Source organism: Clytia hemisphaerica, unplaced genomic scaffold (assembly GCF_902728285.1).
Source record: "Clytia hemisphaerica strain Z4C2 unplaced genomic scaffold, Clytia hemisphaerica genome assembly, whole genome shotgun sequence".
Taxonomy (NCBI): Eukaryota; Metazoa; Cnidaria; class Hydrozoa; order Leptothecata; family Clytiidae; genus Clytia; species Clytia hemisphaerica.
The window spans coordinates 510,101-531,848 of record NW_027103638.1 but is presented as its reverse complement, the minus strand read 5'-3'; the positions used below and the strand labels follow the sequence as shown (position 1 = coordinate 531,848).

The 21,748-nt window shown below is 34.8% G+C and overlaps 1 protein-coding gene across 1 annotated transcript; it reads right to left on the bottom strand.

Moving 5' to 3' along the window:
* Positions 1-766: 766 nt before the first annotated feature.
* Positions 767-21,185, bottom strand: LOC136802745 (protein O-linked-mannose beta-1,2-N-acetylglucosaminyltransferase 1-like). Its single transcript, XM_067059503.1, has 9 exons — positions 20,928-21,185; positions 19,530-19,792; positions 6,553-6,856; positions 5,938-6,206; positions 5,452-5,625; positions 4,763-4,830; positions 2,743-2,849; positions 1,833-2,019; positions 767-1,174 (listed from the first exon to the last, which is right to left on the bottom strand). Exons 1-9 carry the CDS (start codon positions 21,142-21,144, stop codon positions 871-873), a joined length of 1,893 nt encoding a protein of 630 aa, XP_066915604.1. The 5' UTR covers positions 21,145-21,185; the 3' UTR covers positions 767-870.
* Between the last annotated feature and the right edge of the window lie 563 nt (positions 21,186-21,748).

The window sequence follows — 21,748 nt, the reverse complement described above, 5'->3', positions numbered from 1 at the left end:
TAACCTAAGAAAATACCCTAAGAATATTTTAGGATGATTTTCCCAAAAAACTTAAGAATATCCATGATGAAATGGATTTACACCATTCTGATGAAACAAAAAGCGTGTAATGATTAAAGGTTACAGTCAAAATTTCAGCGATACCAAGGCTCAATCTAAATCTAAATATTAAACGACCACCTCTAACTTTAGCAGAGAAAACTTCGGGTCTTGCTAATTTATTCAATGTGAAGGATGGAGAGGTTATTAGTTCTTGATTTGACTTGACATGAGCTGGTGACAATCAATCCCTTTTTAAATCCTTTAGAAGCACTTATTTCATACATCTCGAATTCGAAAAAGGTGTATAACATCCCAAAGAGTGGTCAAAGATAAGTTTCCTTTTGTCTCAGACAGAAATGGATTTCAAACTTTAAATTAGGCAGAACTTTATTGAATCTCGATAAGGAAAATCTTCTTTTTGTACCTCGCCAAGACGAAAATCTGTCTGAATACACAGGCTGCAAAAAATAATGTTTGGAGCCAAATCACGCTTTTATTCGAAATTTTTATGTGCTTGTTACATGACCTTTATTTCTGGTTGATTTATTGATACTAATAAAGTAATTAAGTTTGAGTTGTATACCGAGCAACAAGGGAATAAAATCACGTAAACTTTTTCATCGAGTAATTCGAGTTTTGACTGCAGTGATATAATTTTGCAGCCCATGTATTTGGGCAGAAGAACTGTCAGAGCAGCCCAAAACAGTTATTATCCAGTAAGGAATTCTCCACTTGACAACGTAAAGACGAGTAAGTTAAAAATACTACAATAATACAACAAGCTATAAAAGAACTCAATTTTAAACATACCTAAAGAGAATCTATTCATCACTCTTTCTTCTTCTTAGGTAAGAAAATCGGCTTCACATTGTCCGGTTTATAATGAATATAAGGTGAACTGGAACCAACTACAAATATTTGATTTTCTTTCATCCAAAAGCGCCACATTTGTTTATGAAAACCACGCACGTCTAAATCCCATAATTTGAAACAACGTGCGACATTAGTCCATGTTTCGTAGTCACCCGTGTGCGTTTGATGAATATAGAAAATGTATGTGCGACCTTTGGTGTCAGGGATGAAACGATCACTGGAACAGGGGTTTTCCTTGTGGTCCAGCACTTCTGCAGTTCTGTGATGTGAGAGAAATTTGCAACAAGTTCAGTAATCAATGTATGCGTATCATTTATCTTATATAAATAGGAGATATTGTACAGTTGACGCTCTAATTCGATTCTCAAGGAGAATTGGATTTTCATCGAATAGTAGAGCGTCGTCTTATGAGAGTTTCTTGTTTAAGGAGACTTTCAATATTATCGAATAATAAAACGTATCGAATGGTAAGAGAACGTAAACTGTGAATGCGAGTTGAATGCGACTTTGCGTATATGACATAGATTTTAAAAGATAACAGAATTTACGCGCTTAAAAAATGATAAATTTTGTAAGCTTAGTTCAATGCAAGAATGACAGGATCGAATAAATAATGCGGTGACAAAAAACAAGCTCTTATAATCAACTTAAAGGTTTTGTTTTTAAATAAGAGTAATATCGTTTGCTTACTCATCAATTTTAATTCATAAGCTTTTTCACATTGGATTGACATGGATGTGGAGCAAGATTGGTCAGAAAGAGAAAAAGAAAAAGTTTTTTTTGCTTATATCAGCATAATATAACATTAGGCAAACACTGTCCTGATATGAAACAGGAACACTTGTAATGTAAAAATAAGACCTTTAAGCCTTGAAATCCGCCAGGAAACATAAGCACACAAAGTAGAAATATTCTACCTTATTTTATCATTGATATGTTGTTCATAACTATCTTTCTCTACTCGACTGATATTGAAATGAATTCCAGATTTGGTGTTCAGCGCATGTTTTGTGAAGTACAAATCTTGAAAGTAGGAGTTCATATTCAACCCTTTGGCACCGAAATGGTACGTCCTTGATACGTCAGGTATGATGCATTCTCTTCCTGAAACCGGTCAGATGAAAAGAAGTTTTCAAAATATAGATTATTGATGTTTTTTAAGGCAAGACCAATTTAATTTGTTGTTTTACGGGCCAAGCTACCCAAAAAAGAAGGGTCGGCCGGTCGGCGAAAAAATAAAGATAAAAGTAAAATGTCTTCTATAAAACCTCCTAAAAAGGCAACAAAAACTACTACAACTTGACAAAAAAGCGGAATAGAAAATAAAAAAACACAAAGAGCTCGAATTCATAGATAAAATGAAAAATTGAACATGAAATTCTAAAAAACCTTGGAAAAACTACCAAAATTTTGAAAATTTGGCAGTCTGTAAAGCAATGAAAACAAAATGTACTACGAAAATCAATTTTAATTTTATTTCCATTTTTGGGATTTCAGGGTCGGTCGGGCCCGTAAAACAACTAATCAAATTGGTCTCGCCTAAGTTAGAATCGGAAAGTTTTGAAAAATCTTATTACATTTCTCAAATTCAGTATAAGGATCAACTAAAATTCATCTGATGCTTAATTTGGTATGAAAGTCAAAATGGTTCAAAGTGAATTATTTTTTTCCATCATAGATAATAAATTTACCGCATTAAATTGAAGATAATCAATTCAGACAATAGGAATGCGGCTTTTTTTTTGCGCAAAAAATAGCCAGAACATAGCCCACTGTCGGCTTTTCGATAGAGTAAACGACGCTGATAAATCAATAGCGTTCCAGTACCTTTTCTATTGCCATCCATCCGCATCCACATATCCCAATCCCAAAACTTATCACTACCTGGCCATTTCGGGTAGAGCTCGTTCATAAATAATGATTTCTTCAATACCCTGAAAGAAAAAAAAACCTCAAATACGTAAAACCAGGTCTAAGTTATATACCGTGAAATTCTCAACTTCAGTTATTGAGCTAGAATTTTAGTATGTATGTCCGCCAAATTTTAAGAGCAGCCTGTAGAGTACTCTCTGTACCAGAGTGCTACATTTTTTTCGCAACCCCTTTTACCTTTTACTGTCATTTTTGCGATTATTACGTCATAAAACCGTTCGAATTTAAACATTCAAACTGACGTCAACAATTACAAAAACAATTTTTTTTTCAAAATGAGTAAAATTTCGAAACCATTGCATTGTAAATGTCAAAAAAAATCTACAACGAATTTCCTTCATTCATTTTGCAAGTTCTAGTTTGTCATGGTTGTGTTATGGAATTTTGGATTTGTTCTGATTGTGTTTGCTTTTAAAAAACTAATTGTGTTTCCTCACTGTTTTGATTTACATGCACAGAGTGATTAGGGGCAGCGATATCTATTTGTAAACAATTCCTCTAAGTTGCTCGAGGTTGGAATGGAAAGCCGGCAACAATGAACAAAAATGGGCGAGTTTATGTATTTGCACTTTTGAGGACGGTAAAGTGACTGAAGCGATTTGGAATAGCCCGCAGTTTTGACCCGCAAAGTCAAGGACGGTGAAAGTGCCGATTTACCGTTGTCCCCAGTCAGTCAGGATTTAGAGAAATTATAACCTTACCCCCTCCGTCGCAGAAAAACACACATACATAAACTCAGCCATGTGCCACTCCCTCCTTTGAGCGACCAATACAGTACAGGAAACGTCCTGGGGACCGGTAGCCATAATCAAAAACTTGTTCTTGTTAATATTTTTAAATTTTTACAATCGATCCTTATAAATTTCATTTAGACACTGAATATGAGCCCAGCGCTTTAGTACGTTACAGTTTACAAAAAGGCAGTGCACTTTCAGGGGTAAAATCATTTAATATTTTCTAAAATTTATAGGAGCAGCAGTTAGTACTGATTAATACATTCAAGTGCATGCAGTAGGTAAGTGCTGGAAGTGTTCACGTGCTAACTACTTGGCAGCACTTGAACTTATGAAAAAGGAAATTACTTTCTACAAATTTATGAGATTCATAACGTAATGTTTTCTACAGAAACACCCTGCTTTTTGCCAATACCTAGAGAAAATCTTTAAAATTTGCCCCTACTGGCATCATGGAAAACATTACGTAATGAATACAGTGGAGCCTCCATAACTAGAACACGCACGGGGAAAAAAATTTGTTCGAGTAAAGGAAATTTCGAGTTATGGAGTAAGGTTATATAATGCATTGTTAATTGAAGGGACTATGAAACTCGAGTTAAGGAGACATTAGAGTTATAGAGGTTAGAGTGAGAAGCTCTACTGTATCACAGCGCATACACCTTTCGTTAGTGGGTCAGTGCGTACTATTTTTTAAAGTACAGTACAGTACAGAATGATTAGAGGTCATGGTATTTTAAATCCAAATTCCTAATGGAATCGAATAGTGATTATTAGACAGTTTTGACACAAATACACCTTTGAAACCGTAGTCGCACGGTCAGGCGTGTGCCACTTAATTATTTAATACTAAACTCGATCCAATCCTTTTTGACACCTTTTTCTATCGTCTATAGGTGCGAAAAAAAGACTGGGACGGTTTTAGGGTAGTAATACGGACAAAACAATGTCCGCGCGGCAATAGGTAGCCAGTATCTTCCCACAAACCAAATTTTTTCTTTGTTAAATCTTTGTTGAAAATCGCGATAAAAAAGCGGTTTTCGTCTAACAGGCTAGGTAATTGGCGGCTACGGTCGTAAAAGTGTATTCATTTTAATTTCATGTGAATATTTGATTCTTTTTGACTTTGATATTCTTACCATGATAATGATTAATTATGTGGAAGAGAGATGCTCGCTTACCATCCTAAACCAGGCATTGTTTCCACTCTGTAAAGCATTGAAGGATCATTACTTGAATGTTCATAACCCTGAATAAAAAATGGAATCACGTTTAGGTTTGAAGTTTGAACTACAATCAGTCATGATATTCATGACGCAATGTTTTCTACAGAAATACTTTTAGCCAGCAGTGGTAAATTTATACTAGACAAAAGTTGTATAATATTTGCCACTACTGGCAAAAACCCGGGGTCTTTCCGTAGAAAAAATTACGTCATGAATATCACGTTTGTTAAGTGGAGTCGCTTATAATAATGTAATATAGTAATATGAGTGTTATACGATAATACGATACACAACGTTATGGGATTGTATCAGTTTGTGTAAATTACAACTTTTTGTCCCTTCCATTATGTCTGCTTTAGTCGTCTAGCCACAGATTTCTGTAAATGTCGGACTTTAAGCTCTTCCAAACAAAAAAAAGTGAATATCGCAAAAAAATATTGCTGCTGTTGTTTTCGAAAACCTGCGAAGCTTCTTATTGGTCAAGCGCTGAAATTTTAATGTAATATCACGTGACCTAGGTTAGGATTTCCGACCTAACTCGGCACACTTTTCAGCCAAAGCACGATATCTAGCACTTCGGGCTTTATAAATCTATGCATCTAGCATGCTAGACTAAAAGGATTGTGTAATAAAGATCAAGATACCTGATCATTCCAGGCCGAAATACAATACAAGCTTTGATCGGTCGCCAACACAGGTATCAGTTGACTGAAATAATCCATCAGATCTTTAGACACGTCCAAATCCTCCTCTAAAATGATCATGTAGTCAGCTGCAGGATATTTTTCGAACGTCTCCTTCAAACTTCGTTTGTAATGCTGAAAAATAATCACAGTTTAGTTTTAGTTTTTAGTTCCGGAAGAGCCACTGCTGAAATGTGTACACTATCACCAATATTATGCATGTATTCACCATTACCATTACCATTCAGACATTCTGACATAAGGACCATCAGTATTTTTAGGGTTCAAACAGATAAACCCAATATTTTTGCGATAATACTATTTGATTTAGAAATAGGTTTTTACTCTAATCTGGTGTAAAAAAATGGAGCAAGAATAAAAAAGTTTTCCAGAAATGGAGGAGCAACCGACAAATTTAAAAATGAATGACTGCCAAGGCATACGCACCTGACTAATGCGACAATTCTTGCTACAGATAGGTACATGTTCGACTACTGAAACTTTGAATAATTCCGCTATAGCAGATGGTTCGTCGAAAAATCCATCAATATATACAATAACGTTACTTGGGTCCACGCCAGGTTTGGACAGTAATCCCCTTAACATGCGAAACAGGTAGTTTGGTCTATTAGCAGCAATGACTGCGATTGGTAGAGAAGCAATGTTATTGTTTGTTAATGGATCACCACGCAAGTTGATTGGTGCTGGATTCGTACCTTGAAAGAAATATTCTCAGGATTTTAAAAATCACCTCTAAAATTGGGTCTTTTAAGGGCAAAATAGGCCATATTCTAAATAAAAAATTCTGTCAACAGCGAAACTTCCGAATTTTGAACTGTGAATCGCGAAATTAAATTCCGCGAAAATTTCTTACCTTCAGGGAAAACCAAACAGTCAAGAAAAGTAGCTCTCGATGCATTTTGACCACATCGAGCAGCTAAAAACCCCTACCAAAAAGTTTTTCTTGGCCGGGTATGAGAAACTACCTCCAGGGCCAGTGTTTATATGAAGCTCGGTGTAGGTGAATGAGATGAAGGAATGAGAGGTGTAAAGAATACGTACAGCTGCATACAGATCCGTATCCTTCGTATTTTGAACAGAAATTGCGCCTCCGTCTCGCTACGTCATCATTTCCCCAATCACATCCAGCAGATTGAGCTAACAGTTGAACGGTAGCTTGCACAACAACTGGTGCCGCCCAATCGTTAAAAGAGGGTGATTTTTGTATCGCCTCAGCATACCACATGTTTCTCTTGCGCGAGATATATGCCCACGTACTCCGCCAGCTAAGCTCCTCTGCAAATCGGCTGCCGTAAGTTTTTAAAGCGTTTCTTCCAACCTTTTTGAGGTTCATGGTACCTTCATCCTGTCAAATAAAATAATGGTTTTTTTTTATCAGACCATAGCTTGCATCACAATACAATTTCAGTGATTGACCAATAAGAAGCTTTGCGGGTTTTCGAAAACGATAGCAGCAATATTTTTCTGACGTTCACTTTTTTTACCTGAAAGAGCTTAAAGCATGACATCGAGCCCTTCGGACTTTACAGAAATCTGTGGTAAACACTGGTAAACACATGACCTCCAAATTCTTTAATCTTTTGTGCATATCCTATCCTTTTAGTAGAGAAAGTATTTCATCTTGGGGGGGGGGGGCTCGAGCCTAAGAAAGACATGTGGACTGACCCTTAAATTTTGACTAGTGGTAGATAGATAGATAGATAGATAGATAGATATGCCCTCCGATGTATCGGAATGGGTCCTACCCACGGTGGAGTAGGAATCACAGCGCAAGCAGACATTGCAACCCTGCAGATGCGAGCTGCCGAGCCATGGTGTATACCACGACACTCGAACTACACGGGAGAACGGATGTCCTCGCAAGTGTAGAATCTCCTGAGTGTCACGGCACACCACAATGTCTGAAATATCTACCCATACTCTTGTATCAGAGTTATGGTACCCAATTCCCCTCACATGGCATGGGTTGACCCGGGCGAAGGAACATTCACTTGCCAAGTGAATCGTAGTGCCACGGTGGGTATCGAACTCGAGCCTCCTGGACAGAAGTCGAGCATGATAACCACTACACCACTACGCCTCTAGTGGTAGTGACTAGTGGTAGATACTAGAGACAATTCACATAATTTTGGTTCGGCCTAAAAGTCAATTGGGTACACATTTCAAAGTTATCAGAAGTTATCATCCTCCCAAAAGATGCACAAAGTATTTATCCAAATTTAAGTTTCTAGTTTTGCAGTGTAGCTATTTGTGTTTGAATATCTAAAAATAACTTACAAATTTTACCTCGTTCAATAGAACATTTTATAGTCCAAGACAAATTTCATTTAAGTGTAAGGACAAACGCGAAGACGGGAGTTTAGAGCTGATGTTTCACTGTTGTTAGAGTCGTATAATTTATTACTCCAGCCACGTTTTTTTTCCCTACAGCCATTGACGGTTTCAACCACCATTGGCCATTTTAGTTGATTTCAAAGTGTTACTTAATTTTTAGATCAGGAGAGCAGGATTTTTACGCACATGTTCAACTCCTGAACAGCTTATTGCGGCTTCAAGATTTCTAGTTTTCGAATGATTGATTTTGAGAAATGTTAAAAAGAAAAGATTCCTATGAGATATGAAACTTTGATTATTTTTTAGCAAAGAGTATTATCAGCATAACAACACAATACTAAAATAAACCCGTGAAAAGAAAAGGAAAAGATTATCAACACTAAATATGTCTTTATATCTACATTCACACTCGATTGATAAGTTTGATCTGTTTGATTGAATATTTTACAGTCGAAAGCTTGTATCCTCGGTTTCATGTTTTAATGAAAGAAAATGATAATTCTTGGATTTTGTATCTTATTGCTTACAGCACCTAACCCCGAGAATCGAGAATGTAGGTATGAAATTTGAATCAACCTGAAAGATGTAGATTTGCATTTTAAAAGACATTGAATGTTTTCAACGAAATTTTGAACTCCCAAAATCCTTTCCCAGGGGTTAGTTTCATTACTTTTGATAGATAGGCTAATTTTTTTCGTCCTTGAAGTTGACTCCCGTTTTCATTATAACCCCCAGAATGTAGGTTTGGTTTTATGGCTTTAAATCTAGTAATAGCAAAATTAATATTTAATATAGTTAATACTTTTTCAATTGGATTAATGATGACAGCAAATTTCAGAAATATCTTATGCCAAAAAAATATTCTAAAGTGCATTTTGTTATTCTGAAAATTGGATTTTTTCGCTTTTTAACCCCCAGAATGTAGGTGAAAAGATTCGGTTGTTGAGAGTGGAATTTCAGTATTCATCGGAAATTATTTTTCTGTAAGTTAAATTCATACTTTAGAAATATACTCTGACTAAAAATTAACAAAGATATTAATTTTATGGTGCTATAAATGAGGAAAAGTAAAAGAAAGGACGAAAAGAAGAGACAAGCAAGTTGTTTTTATTTTGTAGGTTGAAAATTCTGTGTTAAAATATGTGAATATATAATCTTCCTCACAGCCCCGGTGGAACTTTTTCCCACATCGGGTCCAAAAATTTCTACTAAAGTTTGGGACTAGAAATTCTGGTGATTCTTGGGGATAGAAATTCTATTATTACAAACTTAGGCAAATTTTCTGATTGGGATGGGGTCCCAGCGGGTCTGGGACACGTCGTTAAAGCTCAAAGTGTCAACATTAATCATCTCTCAGGTAATACTTTCATGTTATGAAAGTACAACGAACAAGTTTTATATAATTTGACAGACTTTTTAAATTGTAGGTCAACTAACCCCAAAAGGTAGGTCCATTTTCGTCAAAATATATCTAACTTAGAACAATAAATATTAAAATAGACTATTTTTCCCCTGTCCTTAGTTCATTAGGAAAGAAAACACCCTATCATCATAACTTAATTTCAATAGATTTCGATTTAGAGAGGATTTATTTAAAAAATGTCTCAATTCGGGTATATATCCAATCAACTTCGATTCAGGTTTACGTTGGAAAAAATTAATTCAAGTTAAAATTTTATGTCTAGAAATATGTAACAGTATGCCCTGAAACAACTTTTCATGAGGTTGAACTATCGTTAACGCAGGTTAACGCTACAATATTTAAAAATGAGGAACCTACATTCTCAGGGTTTACTACATTCTCAGGGTTTACTATATTCTCGGGGTCAGGTAACGCCCAGGTTAGCGAACCGATTTGATCTTTTTTCATCCAAATTTGGGGTGAATATTAAACGAGCTTTTGAGCTACTCCTCCAGAGTAGAGCGTGATTACATATACAAATGGATGTTTTATCATGAAATTAGAAAGTTGGTTAATAATAGTGCAGTACCTTAGGGAATAAGAAACACTTCGGGACACATGTTTATGTATTTAACAGACCAGAAAGCTCGTCAGGATAGAAAAAGACTTTTTCTCTTACTCATGTCTTTTTATGAAGTATTTTTTAATTAAAAAAAAGATCTGATTTATGATATATATTTATCTTGATCTTTACGAAACAATGTCTTTGGTGATATAAATCTACCTTTATTCATAACGGTATATAAGAACTAAGGCTGTAAGGCAAGAACGACCTTTTTAAGAATATAGAGCTTCGGTAGCTAAAATATCAAGAGCAAGTTAAAAACATTTTAAAGGCTTTGTGGACTCAAAAACGGGTTGGCCTAAAAAGCATGGGTAGCCTTTCTTAGGAAAATGGACATAATTACTCACAAAATGGTGAAAATAGAAACATGTTACAGTATATGGCCCCCAAAACGGAGGTTTTCTTTAAAATGAAGATTCTGACTTGTAGATTTATCAGAATTAAACGATTTTAGTTTATTTTGAAAGAATGATGGTTATACTTAAAGATGAGAGCATGTTTTTGCTGGTTTGAGACGGATTCAAAATAACATATTTGCGTCTAAAGGAAATATTTTAACACCAAAATTAGATAAAAATTGCATATAACTCACTCTAGCTCCTTGGATATTAAAAATAAGTTATGAAAACGGGGTATAGGAAACTTTCTACACCTAATGCCGTTCAGAAAATGCAAATACATCTGTGACTTTAGAGGCTGGGTAAAAGATATAGCATCTTGAAGGTCAACCAGTATTTTGGAGCCCTAGAATCAGCATTGACAAAACCGAAAATTCTAAATATGAGAAAAAGCAAAAAATCTTGGAATTCTATTCCTATCACCTTAAGTTAATAGTTTATAACAAAAAATTGACATTATATATAAAATTTTTCGCTGAATCAGCAAAAACGGCAAATTCTGTCATTTTTTCGCAAAATATAGGAGAAAAATATCTTTAAAGCTTAATATTTTCAGTTTCAGTTAAGCTTTTTTTCTAAAATTTTCACAGCTTATTCCATACATGAATGGAACTATTTACAAAAGAGATTTGTTTTCAAAAACTTGATTAAGACGTTGTTAAATCAAAATTGTCATTTTGAAAATTTCTAAATTTTCAGTTTGGACTTTGCAATATCGAAAATCTTGAAATATTTCATAAAAATCATAAATTTTACATCCATCGGGTCGTAAATTTAAGGGAAAACACAAATATGTTCATAGTTTTTCCCCCTATTACCACCGGGCTTAATAATTTGATTTTAGCTACACCTCCGTTTTGGGGGCCCCAAACCTGCATTTTGACAACTACTGTAGGGGTATACTGTAAAAATTTTATCAAATAAATTTATGCCCAAAACCCTCTAAATCACATTTCAAAACTATGGTCAAAATTTTGTATTTATATCTTAAAGATATCTCGAGAAATCGCTAAAATTTCAAACCTCCGTTTTGGGGGCCATTAGAAAAAAGCTACCTATCTTTAAGCGATTGAAAAATATTGTTGAAATTGAAGATTTTGAAAAAGAACTTCCAGGAAATAAAGTAGAGATGTTAAAGGTTTTCATGCAGCAAAAAGTTTTGTAAAATCTCTTTTCCCCTAGATTTGAGAGAAATTTCAAATTTGATCGCCGTTTTGGGGGCCACATACTGTAAGAACATTTTTAGTCCAAACACTCAAAAAGTTAAGAACATCTGAAGGCTTCAAAAATTTGATATTCTTATAAAAAACGTGTAGTGGTTGAAATATATTTAAGGCTATTAGAAGAAAACTGAGCTCTGCAACTTTTTTTGATGTAAACATGACATATTATGAAATTAGAATTTTTTTATCATTAGATCAGCAAATAAAAGTGTAAGTTCATCAAAATATATGGTGGAAAATATATCTATTTTTTAGGGACAATAGGTGTTTTGATTTTTATTCTAAGGTATTTTACAAAATTACTTAAGCACTTCGAGATTGATATATAAGTGTTGAAAAATCTCTTAGTGTTGTCAGCTTTGGGATTTCATTTTTACCATTTTTTTAGAAAAGATAGCTATGATGAAAAAAAAGTGATTGCTAAAAGAACGAATAAAAAATCTTTTTTTTTGGCCGAGTTATTCAATTTTTAATCTTTATTGTTTCGACTCTACGGGGGAGAAAATATACGAAGGAGAGTCAATTTGTATTTTGTAGATTGTATGTTTCTGTTTCCCCCTTCTCTTTCTTTTCATAATGAATTATGAAACTGAAAGAAGGAAAATAATTTTGGATGGCAGAAATTTAAACTGAGTTTGTTTTAAGGCTGTGATACGGGAGTTTCTAAACATCGACCAGAAATGGCGACCACGACCAGCGACCACGACCGGCGACCAGATTAATTTGGGTTATCGAGTTTACCTGCTCTCTCCACCGTAGAGAACATCCAAATCGAGTCCTGATGTGACTTTCAAATGAACCACTGAGCACGTGGCTGAGAATTACTCTAGCTAGAGAATACTAAAAGTGACTTTTGAGGTTACCAGTCATTTTCTAGACAAAGTGACACTTTTTGACAAAAATATTGACAGGGCACTTAAGTGTGATGCCTGTAAACTTTATTACACCAAATATTTTAATTGTACCGAATGAGATGCCTTTAGTATGAATCAATCTCATAAATTATTCTATTGTCCTTACATTGTCAAAATGACTTATTTTGACAAAATAATGATCTGATGATCAAATATAAAGCTTTCTAAATAAATTCCAGCACAAATTTTGCCACTAATTAATTTGATGCCGAAAATACAAAAGGATAGAAATTGACACTCTATTCAAGCTCCAAGAGCGTTGAAATGGCTACTCTACACGTGTTGCACGTGACTTTATGATTACTGTAGATGAGACAGGGGCGAGCTTTACTCTTCAATTCGATAAATAAATTATCATAAGAGAAAGACTCTACGGTGGAGAAAGAGGAAAAACTCGATAACCCAAATTTATCTGGTCGCCGGTCGTGGTCGCTGGTCGTGGTCGCCATTTCTGGTCGATGTTTAGAAACTCCCCTGTGATACACTGGTCAATATTAAATCAATATTCAAAAACTGTCACTAAATATGGATATAAATCTAAAATTGATCGCTTCCTTACACTTATCAATAATCTAAATTATATTCAATCATAGAATATTGATATATTATAATTTGGGATCTTACACTTGCTCAAAATTATAGGTAATATTGCAAACAATAGGAACACTTGCCCTTTGTTCAAGAAGAGAAATATTTTCTCTCTCTCTTGGAGAAAAATTGAATGGAAAGTGTTTGTTTACATAATCGAAATCAATAGTTTTTCCTTTCTTTCTTTCTTTGTTGAATATTGACTGGAAGGGGAATTAAATTGAAAAATTTCAATTCAAATCAACTCTCGCCCAATAATCGAACAATAGAGCACTTTCATGAATTTGAACATCATTTAAATTCAACTTTTTACCTTACATTCAGCAATATTAGCTCAATAACATTTATGATCTATTTATAGTAACAGTTTTTGAATATTGATTTAATATTGACAAGTGTCTATTAATCTATCATGCCATTTTGTCTTGCATACGGATGCAGTAATGCATCAGGTAGAAATGTAAAAAATAAAGGTTTCTTCAAGAAGGAATGACCGACTGATCCAAAGATACAGAGATATCACGAACAATGCGCACGTTGGCTACATAACATGGGGAATTCGAAGTATGATATTAAAGTATAATATCAAATAAAGTATCACTTGATTCATCAGACATCTTTCTCTTACTGCGTTCTTTCTCGATTCCAATGTTTGTAGTAATTGTGAAAAAAACTGCGGCTAGTTCGAAACGTTCAGGTTTCAGGTTACAGGTTTCAGGTTACAGGTTAAAACAAATAATTGCCAGACCAGATATATCATTTCGACTTGAAGTTTACAGACCAGATAAAAAAATTCTTATATAAATAATTTAAATTTTATTTTTCTCTTTTCTGTGTATGTTCAAAGTTTTTTTTCTAACATGTATACAGTTTTCTTCTGTATATATTTCTGGTATACCTTTTGTGGATGATAAAATAGAAAAATTGACCGGCTGAAAACGCCGTACGGTGGCCCGGCAATCGTTCGTACGGGGACGTCCTGCAGCGTACCTTGCGCGGCCCGTAGCCCGGCGACCGGTGACGGTGGAGTGATGAAATTTGGCATGCTTTCCCCTTAGATATGCTTGACGTCTCCAGAAAGTTTCTAGTCGTTAGACCGGCGCTGGGGGAGGGGGTCCTTTACTGTCTCGTACGGGTCCTTTACGGTCCCGTAGCGCCCTTTCGTCAACTTTTCAGGACTTGGGACCTATTTTTTCGGAATCTACACCCAAAAAAACATGAAATATCAAAACCTGGATAAAAATTTTAAAGGTGACCTTAACCCGACTCGAGCCTAGTGCGTGAACTCAACACCTTGTACCACTGGGCCAACTTCAAGGCGTGCGTAGATGATTATTCTCAGCAATGTCATTCCTTCGCTATAGCTTGGCTTGGCCCAGAGCTCAATAGGGACCCCTCAGAGTATTTTTTAGACTTAGCTGAAGGTGTACGTCAGTACCAAGTGGTTCACAAGTAGAAACGTCTCACTGCTTTCCATCCCACCAGGGACTCCAAGCTGGTCTGGTACGAGTTCTGACCCCCCTGTAGAGCCTTCCCATGACTTTTTCAGGACTTCGGACCACTTTTTTTGGAATCTACACCAAAAAAAACAAAAACTATCAAAACCTGGTCAAAAATTAGGACTTTGACCCGAACCGGATCGGATTTGATCAAAGGATCCACAGTGTGTGAACTTCCGATTAGAAACACCGGTCTGTAAAATGAATATTAAGTCCGTAAATTGAACGCGTTTCAAAATAAAAACAGACATTTAACTTTGTATGATAATTCAATATATATTGTCGAAACCGCAAAGCTCCACTCTACACGTTGGGATATTTTGTTTTTGAAATTTGCATAAAAAAGATTTAACCTGTAACCTGAAACATGAACCTGCGTTTCGAACTAGCCGAAAAAACTGTCTCTCTTTTTACCGAAAATCTTGTTTAATAGTCGAACGTGCGCAACGCACTGGGCTCAACTTCAGTGGCTTCAAATTATTCATGGGCCCAGTTGTAGACCCCCAGATATTTACCCAATGAACAAGTGTGCCAAATTTCAACCAAATCCGACCATTTTGGAGGGCTGTAGGCTGCTTCAAAGCTTTAACCTCGTTTTGGCAAAAAACTCGTCCCCAGGCCCCAAAAATCTAAATTTTTGAAAAATGCAAAAAGCACCCCCAGATATTCACCCAAGGAACAAGTGTGCAAAATTTCAGCCAGATCGAACAATTTTTGAAGTCTCCAGGCTGCCCCAAAATTTTAAGCGGCCCCAAATTTAGCTCGTTGTGGCGAAAAAACTCGTCCCAGGCCCCAAAAATCAAAATTTTTGAAAAATGAAAAAAAAACACCCCCAGATATTCACCCAAGGAACAAGTGTGCAAAATTTCAGCCAGATCGAACAATTTTTGAAGTCTCCAGGCTGCCCCAAAATTTTAGCCTCGTTTTGGCGAAAAACTCGTCCCCAGGCCCCAAAAATCAAAAATTTTGAAAAATGAAAAAAACACCCCCAGATATTCACCCAAGGAACAAGTGTGAAAAATTTCAGCCAAATCGAACAATTTTTGAAGTCTCCAGGCTGCCCCAAAGTTTTAGCCTCGTTTTGGCGAAAACTCGTCCCCAGGCCCCAAAAATCAAAAATTTTGAAAAATGAAAAAAACACCCCCAGATATTCACCCAAGGAACAAGTGTGCCAAATTTCAGCCAAATCGAACAATTTTTGAAGTCTCCAGGCTGCCCCAAAGTTTTGGGACATACACACACACAGACACACAGACAGACACACACACACACATTCTCAGATTCTAACTCAACTGAAGTTGAGAACAAATTTTGTTTAAATAATCTCATCTTTTTGAAAAGCACGCTTGGTACGTCACAGATTTAAAAAAAGGGAAATTTTCAAACGTCTATTATTACGCATTTAGAAAAAAACTTTATAGCTCATTTTGATCGTCTCATTCTAAATTTTTAAAAATTGAAATAAAAGGCCTTCGTACACTTGTCAATATTAAATCAATATTCAAAAACTGTTACTATAAATAGATCATAAATGTTATTGAGCTAATTAATATTGCTGAATGTAAGATAAAAAGTTGAATTTAAAATGATGTTCAAATTTATGAAAGTACTCTATTGTTCGATTATTGAGCGAGAGTTGATTTAAATTGAAATTTTTCAATTTAATTCCCCTTCCAGTCAATATTCAACAATAGAAAGAAAGGAAAAACTATTGATTTCGCTTATGTAAACAAACACTTTCATTCATTTTTTCTCCAAGAGAGAGAGAAGAAACTTCTCTTCTTGAACAAAGGGCAAGTGTTCCTATTATTTGCAATACTACCTATAATTTTGAGCAAGCGTAAGGGCCCAAATTATATCAGATCAATATTCTATGATTGAATATAATTTAGATTATTGATAAGTGTAAGGAAGCGATCAATTTTAAATTTATATCCATATTTAGTAACAGTTTTTGAATATTGATTTAATATTGGCAAGTGTATCTGCAGACTGTAACATCTTCAATTTCTTAGGAAAATGGACAAAAATACCACCCACAAAAGGGTGAAATAAGAACATGTTAAGAACATTTTTAGGCTCAAAACTCAAAAAGCTAAAAGCATCCGAAGGCTTCAAAATTTTTGGATGTTCTTATAAAAAAAACTGCTTTGACTATCATATAGAGCGACCATCAATTTTAAGGGGTATTCTTTGGAAATGTTTTCCTTGATATCAAAATAATGTTAAAACTAAAGCATGAACAGTTTTGATGTTCTTATTAAAAAAAGTGTGTAAATTATGATACTGTGTAATTCTCCTGACGGCTTGTGGATAATTAGTAGCTTGTACGGTTAATTAGGGAATTAAAAAAAAACAACTTATAATTATAAACATTAAAAAACAGAAAGTGTTCTTTAGAGCAGGGATCAGTTTGTATGGATAGATGTCTGTTTCTTGTTTGTTTTTTTTACATTCTGTTCAGAGCTACAGTACTCAATAGGCATTTAATAGACTTGGCCAGAGTTGATAGGTCGAAATTGTATCATAACAAACCACAAAGGTTCTGTAAGACAAACTATGTACGATATTAAAGTTAGAACTCGTCAAACCTTCAACTACGTATGGGTTTTTATTTTATTTATATTTCTTTTGAGTGCTTCTCGTGTAATATTATGTAACAAAGATTCAATAAAAAATTTAGTTCTTTCATACGGGTTTGACCACGTGACAAAAAAATGGGGAATGGATGTTCATGTTGCTTTCATTATAAATAAGTTCTATGTAGGCTTTATAATTAATCTTGATTTATAGTTATATGCGCATAAAATCAATTTCACAGACTTGCTGTGAAACATATGTAAAATAAGCGGGCGGTGTCGAGTTGCAAAGTTACGTAAATTGAACCGTTCAAAGAAAGTTTTAGTAGAAAATAGAAGTTGAACAGTTTTACGGTGGCCTATCATAATCAAATTTAGATCAATCAAGATGAAATGTATTTTGAAATTAATTTGACAAATTCAAATTAGCTATGTTTTTACAACAATTTGATATCTCGTAGTAAGTACAATGTTTTCAGATATTACAAATAGTTTATAGCGTACCGAGCAAAAGCGATTGATAAAAACGGGCCTCCGTGACTTTTCTGTGCGATCTCTCTGTTATCTTATAAATATGCTACACATATAACATATCTAACATAATTGACATGACTGTGGTGCTGATCTGTAAAGCCTATTGAAACGTTTGTAAGTGGTATTATTAAATTATTAAAATGACAAAAGGAGAAAAATTGGACTTGCAAATATTCATTATAAAGAGAATAGAGATTTAAATAGGGGAGTATGTTGTAAAACATTTTCAATTCGTCATTTTAGGTAAGCAAGATATAAACATATTTCACTTTTTTCTGTGGAAAGAGCAAAGCAAAAAAAAACCATCAAAACAATACTGAATTTGTATCAGAGAAGTTATCACAGATGGAGACATGTAGATTGGGTACAGTCATTGTTTTATTACACCTGGTCAATGGATTGTTCATCGGTCTTGGCCTGTGGCTCGATGAGTTTTTCATTGATGGATTATCAATGAATGATGGATCGGGTCAGTCATTCACCGACGAGAGAGCTGCCATGAGAGGAATGTTCTTGGCAGCTTTTATCACCATTTGGAATTCGCAATTTCAAATTAATATGGCTAATTGTCGAAAAAAGTATTTCAAGTGGCAAGGAGGGGCTGGCGCCATATTATGTTTCTTGTCTTTCGCCCTTGCAATGGCAACTATGATCGTTGGAGAAGCTTCAGACATTAACACTATGGTTCACACTTCAGGAAAAGCTTACCCTTTGGCAGTAACCGGTACTGTTACTCTTGGCTTAACATCTGTAGTAGCCGTCCTGTATTTGATTCGAGTTTGCAAAGAGCCGTCTACTTGTAATTAGTTATATTGTATTAACTAATATCGAAGGAAAAAACCTTTTGAGCTTTAAAGTATTTTCAATTTTATATATCAGATGTACATATTATCAGGCAGGATATTTTAAAATGTTATAATATGTTCTCTTTTCTTTATGTAAATGTTCTATTTTCTTTATGTATGTTATTTCTTTATCTTAACCAAAGAAACTTTTGAGGAAAATGTTTTCAAATTATTATATCACCCTGATTGAAATTTTATTATAGAGGCAATGAAACTCACCAAATTTTTGTCAAGACTTTATTTTTTTTAAGAGTCTCATTTTGTTTTCACCCCTCTTAGTCGTTTTTATTGAAAAGTTTGAAACTGAATTAGAATTCACTGTTCTTGTCATTTTAAGCTCTCTGTTAACTTAGTCCATATTTTTTTCGAAGTTAGAGATAATCCAGAAATTTCTTCGCCTATGTTCACTAGAAAATTTACAGTGGCGTTCAAAAGGGCATACATGAAAGCTAAGGTTTCTTTGCTGAAGAATGGAGATACTATGGAAAAACAACTATAGCCATATATTGAGCTATTCCAGAAATCTGGAAGTCTGTACCGCCTATGTTGAGGAGGTATGACGTCAAGGGTGGTCCAAAAATGAGGAAAAAAATCCAAGGGAGTCCTGAAAATTTTAGAAAAATCTCCAGGGGTTTTACCTTTCCCAAAAAAACCTCAAAATAAGGGGTGCAATTTTTTTCTAGAATAGCCCATTTATTTAATGGGTCATTCCATTAAATCTCCATACAGGGGGTGGGGGGGAGGGACGAACCTTTTCAAGTCAAAAAACATTTCTCGGAAATGTCTGTAAGGTGGACGAGCTAAAATCAGTCTTTTACCACCTGGTAAATTGAAAATTATCTTTCACCCCTAGGAAATGAAAAAACACTCCTTTAGAATCCCTGCAAAATTCTTCTCGAATTACCCTCTGGAAATGTTCCACTCCACTGTTATAGATATGAAATAGAATGGCCCAACATTTTACGACTTTTCAAAGGACTTTCAAAGTGATGTATGAAGATGGATGGAAAAAGTATTCCAGATGGCCATAATGTAGTTCCAGAAGGTACAGTGTGAAATTCGGTTTTAAGAAATTACCTTAATTGTGAAAATGACAATACGTCCTTCTGTGATTAAGTTCAAAAACAAAACCATGGCTTCTTCTTCTTTGGCGAGGTATGTATCGAAGGTTCTTTTGGCCATGATGACACCTGAAAACTCATTGATGACAACAATGTGAATCCCTCTCGTCTTGTCTCCTTCAGAACTGTCTTCGTACACTTTTAATCCATCAATTGCCACGTAGACACTACTTTTACTGGACTTCGCTTCGATTCGAATCTTCCTCGGTGGTTCAAGAGCTGGAAGGGAAGATGATAATTTCATTTCATTTCAAAATACACCACTTCTCACAGAGCCAATGGGACTCCTTCCCACTGGAAAAATTGGCTAAAATATCATCCCTGGTCGAAAATTATCTTCCAATTTTTGTCCCATTGAAAATAATCAATAAACCAATCCTCACTGCAAAATATTTTTATATTTCCTATCCCCACTGATGAATGTTCTGACTTGAAAACAAAAGAATTGAAATCCCCAACAATAAAAAATATGAGAATATCAATCTCCATCGAGTTTCAGTCTGTTATTTTCATCCCCATTGACTAAAAAAATCCTACCGGGTCTGTGAAAAGGGGGTGTCAAATGTTATTTAGGGAAGGGGAAGGGGGTAAATTATAAATTTTTCCTATGTTACCACACAATTTAAAACATATTGAAAGATCAAGTCTCAAAATTATAGGTAAGTAATGCTGTGAGGATCCACAAATTAAACTAAAAAGCAGAATAACTCTCACTGCCAATAAATTTTAAGCAAAATTCTAATATTCTTTTCAATGCGAGTTAGACGCATTTTGCGAGTTAGACGCATCTGGCGATTTTTCTTGATGTTTCTATAAAATAATTTTACGGCTGTGGGCTTTTTAAGTTTTATTTTGAAAAAAATCAGCAAAATGTTAACAAGTTGAACGTTTCCTCGACCTAAACTCGAGGATTTTGGACCAAAATTTTGAGATCAATTTGTCTATTTAAACACACTAAAAGGTTTACAAAACTTTTTTTCTAAAGTCAATTTTTCAAATTTTGGTTCGTATATACTTGTAATAAATAAGGCTGATAATTTTCCCTTCCTGTTTTAGAACTGATATTTTCCAAGTTTGCTATGTACATTTTTTAACTTTATTCTGGAAAATTATTTCAGGTTTTCATAAAAATTGAACAATTTCATTTTTCTCAAGAAAATCGTAGGCAATGACATCAAAATACAAAACTTGAACATGGCTATTATGAACTTGAACATGAGGGGATTAATTTTCACGTGTATTACATTTCGCGAGTATTTACGAACATTCTCGAATGTATTCATTTTCAGGGGGAAAGCTAACAAAGCATGTGACTATACACGTGACTATTCCTTTTTTTATTGATAATACTAACCTTTCTTATGCCCAACAAATCCTTCAGCATTATTCTCTCGGTGAGGAGAAATATCTTTTGGATGATCCCTTGCTTGCTGTTTAGCAAATTGGTCTTGTGACTCTTGAAATCGACTTCGATTATCCAAGACAAACATCACATTGAAAACCAGAGTGATTAAAAGGACAGCTAACAGAGAATACTGCAAGCATGTTGCATGACAGAATTTTCGATACATGTTTTCTTTCTATTCAGATATTTATTCACATTTTTTGAAAGCTAAAAAATGATTCAGGTATTATCAAGAGAAAAGAACTCTATTAGAGATTGTTTGTTTTTGTCATCCTTGCAGTCAAGTCATCATTCGGCCAGATGACTTAGAAATCCAATCTGAAAGCATCAAAAAAAGCAGCGACTATCTCATCTGGACGAGAGTTCTCATCCTAAACAAATAAAATAGGCTCTTACTTACTTATGCTTTACATATATCTTCTGCTAATCTAAGTGACTTTTACCTGGTAAACACCAAAAATATTAAAAAGTTTGATAGTTGATATCCCAGTAATAAATGTGAATTTTTAAGATCCTGTTTTCATTGTAAAGAGGAAACTCAAACTCCTTCCTTTCCCTTTATTGATATAAGCGAGTTTATGTATGTGTGTTTTTCAGCGACGGAGACGGTAAGGTTCTAATTTGAGTAGATCCTGACCAGCTGAGGACGACGGTAAATCAGCACTTTTACCGTCCTCGATTTTGCGGGGCGGAATTGCGGGTTTTTCCAAATCGCTTCAGTCACTCTACCGTCCTCAAAAGTGCAAATACATAAACTCGGTATTACGGGC

Coding starts and splice junctions, on each gene's coding strand:
- LOC136802745 (XM_067059503.1), bottom strand. CDS start 21,144: ATGTATCGAAAATTCTGTCATGCAACATGCTTGCAGTATTCTCTGTTA. Junction 6,857..19,529: donor TTGTCATTTTCACAATTAAG/GTAATTTCTTAA, acceptor TTTATTTGACAG/GATGAAGGTACCATGAACCT. Junction 2,020..2,742: donor GATGGATGGCAATAGAAAAG/GTACTGGAACGC, acceptor GACCGGTTTCAG/GAAGAGAATGCATCATACCT.